Source organism: Alosa sapidissima, chromosome 15 (assembly GCF_018492685.1).
Source record: "Alosa sapidissima isolate fAloSap1 chromosome 15, fAloSap1.pri, whole genome shotgun sequence".
Taxonomy (NCBI): Eukaryota; Metazoa; Chordata; class Actinopteri; order Clupeiformes; family Clupeidae; genus Alosa; species Alosa sapidissima.
The window spans coordinates 3,395,688-3,400,000 of NC_055971.1; the positions used below are offsets into that span (position 1 = coordinate 3,395,688).

Consider the following 4,313-nt stretch of genomic DNA (forward strand, 5'->3'; position numbering starts at 1 on the left):
GGTCATGGAGTGAATCGGCCTTACAGCAGCAAGTGAAGTCACAGGATTCAAACCTCTTGTACATCTCTTGCCATCTAAACTCTGAGAATGCTACAGAGACCGTCATGTAGACTGCAGACACTGCTGTCCTAATGAAGAGCTATGCAGAGAGAGAGAGAGAGAGAGAGAGAGAGAGAGAGAGAGAGAGAGAGAGAGAGAGAGAGAGAGAGAGCTTTACTATCCCAGAGCAGGAACAGTGCTGGGATGTTTCAGGTGGAGCTGATGGACCCCTAACCTGTTTCCATCCAACTGTAACTGTTGTCCCTCTCTTGAGAGTCTGCTTCCACCAGCCTTGGGTTTGATAGGCTCATCTCCTGACTCAGACAGCAGCTCAGCACCCGTCACCCAAACCCTAAACAGATCAATTGTAAATGGGCAGAGCACAAGAGCAGACTGAAGATGCAGAACGCCTTTCGTCTCTCCTCTTGTTCTCACACTTGTTGTTCTTTTTTCTGTGAATGTCTAAGGGTATGCACAGGTGAGTGTGGCTGGGATGTTGCTGTGCAGTCCTGACCAGGGTTCTCATTCGTACACGTACGTTCATATACAGTACGTTTAAGATGTCAATGTGACATGCCCATGCACACTCCTCATAGACAAAAGCATAAATAAAGAGGCACAAGGAATGGATCTGCCGTGATGCATGGTCTCCATGTGTGCACGGCGCTCATCTGTGCGATAGCTTCATTGTTCTCTAGTTAATAGCAGCTCCACATACTGTGGTCTACCCTGTAGCTTTCAGTGAGAAGCGGTCACTACAGTACTGCACAACACACGCACCCAACCTCTCAGGAGTACACACAGGCCTCACCCCCTTCATCACAAATGGCCACTACTCTGCTCTGGTCAGAAGGAAGTGTTCCACAAGTGTCCCCTTTCCAGAGCACAGATGTGGGAGTCACTTCCCATATTTATTGCAGAAAAGGCCCCCTAAATATTTACCTTAAAAGCTGCACGCTAGTGGAGGTGTTTATTGCTGGTGTCACTAAGCCTTTCCTGCCAAGGGTTGCTTCTGCAGGCTCCTCCCCACACATCTCCACACAAATGAAGGTGCAACATACATTTACCTTTCACATTGCGTTGTTTTCTTTTTCGTTTAAAGGCATGCGGATCAACACACGGAAATGCAAACCGGAAGTTTTTGGGGGGGGGGGTGGGGTTCAAGAAAAAAAACAGGGTCAATCCCCCTTCTGAGCAATTATCCTTGACAAATAGGTTTCCATTTTAACAAGTAGTGTTATCTTAAAAAACATGCTTTTTTCAAATACCCTAGTATTTCTTAAAAAACAAAAAGCAAACATGTTTCTCAAAAAAACAAATGGTTTAGAAACAGAGCTTTGAAAACAAAAGAGCAATTAATAATAAAAAAAAATGAAAATCCATTTGTCCACAATCATACCTTGATATTTTACTTTAAGTCTTAACAGGTAAATGAATGTTCTTGTATCTAAATGTGAAATGATATACAGCAGTTCTCAAAAATGTGGTCATGTCAAAGGATGGCACAGTCACACAAGAGTAACGGAAAAAAATAAATAAATTAGTGCTCAATAAAACTTTTTATAACCTCTGTTGTATTGTTGGAAATGGCTCTCTGACACAGACACATCCAAAAACTCACTCCACACACACACGCACGCATACATACACACACACACACACACACAAACCCACAGTTACACAAACATATTCATTCGCAGTACAAGAGGAAGGAATGCACAGTTAGACAGACAGCTGGACTGCACGAGAGAAGCTTGACGTGTGCTGAGGTAAAGTTTTTTGTGCCATTTCAAGGTTTCTGTTCAGAGTCTTAAGAAAGAAATGTTGGGTTCAAAAAAGAAAGAAAGAATGAAAGCAAGAGGACTTTGTTTGCCCGTGGTGTTGTCCAACAGGTGGTGAGTGGAATAGATGCCAGAGGAGAAGAGTCTGTTAAGGGTGTTTATATCTCCTTCTCTTGTTTGTGATAATACAAGTCATTGCCAGGAGACATAACCCAAACAGTATTTTTCTTCTGGCACAAGCACCATAACAGCAACACTGGACTTGGACAGTGTCCTGTCCTGTCCATTCTCCTGTGCCCCTCCCCCAACCTCCTCCCCTCTCTCTCTCTCTCTCTGGATGAAAGAGGAGGGGTCGAAAGAGAGGGTGAATGAAAAAGAGAGAGGGGAAGAGGAGGTCGTGGCGTTAGCTGTTGTTCCTGTCGAGCAGCTTTGTGAAGCGGACGTCTATCAGCTTCCTACAGACAGCCTTTCCGCTCTCCCATCCTCCTGTCCTTCCTGTCCAGGACCCTGAGGCTATCCAGAGCCTCGATCCCTGGGGAGGAAATAAAATAGCCCTCTCTCACCTCCTTCTCCTTCCCTCTCTCTCAATCGCTCTCCATCTCTCTTTCTACCTCTCTCTAACGTGTTTATCCATCGTTCTCTCCCACGCTGGAAATGGGGGAATGCTGAAATGGCTTCAGCTGTCATGGCCTCAGTCTCGCACACTTTGAATGATGAATTCAGTCGACACCTTCTCCTGGCTGAGCCAGCCGGTGCCAGTCGCACCATCTTAGGGAATAAGGTGTTTCACAGCTCACTGCCCTTCCATCTACCCCCCCTCTGTCACACAGACAATCTTAGCCAAGGCTCCAGTGGGTCTCCTCCATCCCCGCCTCATTTTACATTCCGTTGTTGCATTCACCCGTCCACCCATTCATCCCGCTGTGTCCATTGCCCCTGACCGCCTGCTTCCCTCCTGAGGAAGGCCCGGGCAGGGGCGCTCAGACATAGGCCGACTCGCTGGACTGAGTCCTGCCCATGTTGGGCGGCTGGGAGAGGTGGGACATGTCCTTCTTGCGGATCTCGCAGATGGACTTGCGGCGCGCCTGCACGCCCCTGATGGCCGCCTTGATCTTGCGCCAGCCCAGGTGGTTGAGCTCAGCCAGGTTGAGCACTACGCAGATGCCGCTCACGGCGAACATGAACACCAGGAAGACCGTCTTCTCAGTGGGCCGCGACACGTAGCACTCCACCTCCTTCAGGCAGGGGTAGCGGTCGCACTCGAAGATGCCCGGCACGCTGAAACCGTACAGGAAGTACTGCCCGGCCAGGAAGCCGATCTCCAGTGCGTTGCGGAACACCACCTGGATGATGTAGAAGCGCGAGATGCCCTCCTGTCGCCGCACCTTGGAGCTCTTGCTGTGCGTGAGGCCGCGCGGCGCGTTGGGGATCTCCTTCACCTCCAGGCAGTCGGGCTCCTCCTTCCCCCCCCCTCCCCCGTCCGGGTGCTGCACCAGGATGCCGTTGATGTTGCGCAGGCGGCGAGCCCCCTCCCGTCCGTAGTCCCGCTCCAGCATGGGGTAGAGGAAGGAGTAGCGGCGCTCGCGCTGCTTGGCCGACTGGTGCACGGAGTAGGTGATGAAGCACAGGCTGGGGGTGCACACCAGGATGATCTGGAAGACCCAGTAGCGGATGTGCGAGATGGGGAAGGCCTTGTCGTAGCAGGCCTGGTTGCAGCCGGGCTGCATGGTGTTGCAGATGAACATGGTCTGCTCATCCTCGTACACCGTCTCCCCCACGATGGCCACGATTAGGATGCGGAAGATCACCACCACTGTCAGCAGGATCCTAAAGTGGGGAACAGTGGGGGGGACAGAGACAAAAAAAATGGAGAGGGAGACAAAAAGAAAAACAGAAAGAAGAGAAGAATGAAATTGGGTGAGAGGAGAGGGGGAGAAAAGCAGAGAAATGCACATTAAGTTTACATCTAGAAGAAGAACAAAAGCTTGTAAAACTGCCTCACAGTTTGCCGAGGCAGCACACGCACAGCACAGCTTAGACTGATGTTTCATTTAGTGGTCTCAAGCCTAACATCTCCTCTGCTCACCATAGCAACAGATGAGCAGGAGCCCCTTCTAAGCTATTTCTGTCTGTGTTGCAGAGAGAGAGGGGATGAGGAGGAGAACAAGGAAAACAGAGAGGGGTGTATTTTCACAGTATGTGAATGAACATGCCTTTTACATTAACACCTTGCAGCGTTTCAGAGCCCCGGCAAGACATCTAAGTGTGTGTTTGGAGACACAGAGTACATGGGATCATACCGATTTGTTTTGATTTCTTTTTCATTCAGGCAGAAATAGTCAATATTAAATTGTATGTGTGTGTTTGTGTATGGAAGCATTTGCATGCACGAGAAAGAGATTTTCTTTCATGTGTGTTCTATTGTTCTATCAATGTTCTATTTTTAGAGGGCAGTTTTTGTTGTTGTATCTACTTTTGGATATTTTGAAGAGA

The 4,313-nt window shown here is 48.9% G+C and overlaps 1 protein-coding gene across 1 annotated transcript in view; it reads right to left on the reverse strand.

The window, feature by feature from the left end:
• Positions 1-713: 713 nt before the first annotated feature.
• LOC121683390 (gap junction delta-2 protein) overlaps positions 714-4,313 on the reverse strand; it is a 19,239-nt gene continuing 15,639 nt past the window's right edge. Inside the window, exon 3 of the mRNA XM_042063006.1 lies at positions 714-3,647. Within this exon, the coding sequence (XP_041918940.1) occupies positions 2,801-3,647 (847 nt within the window). The 3' untranslated portion in view covers positions 714-2,800. The remainder of the gene's footprint in view (positions 3,648-4,313) is intronic.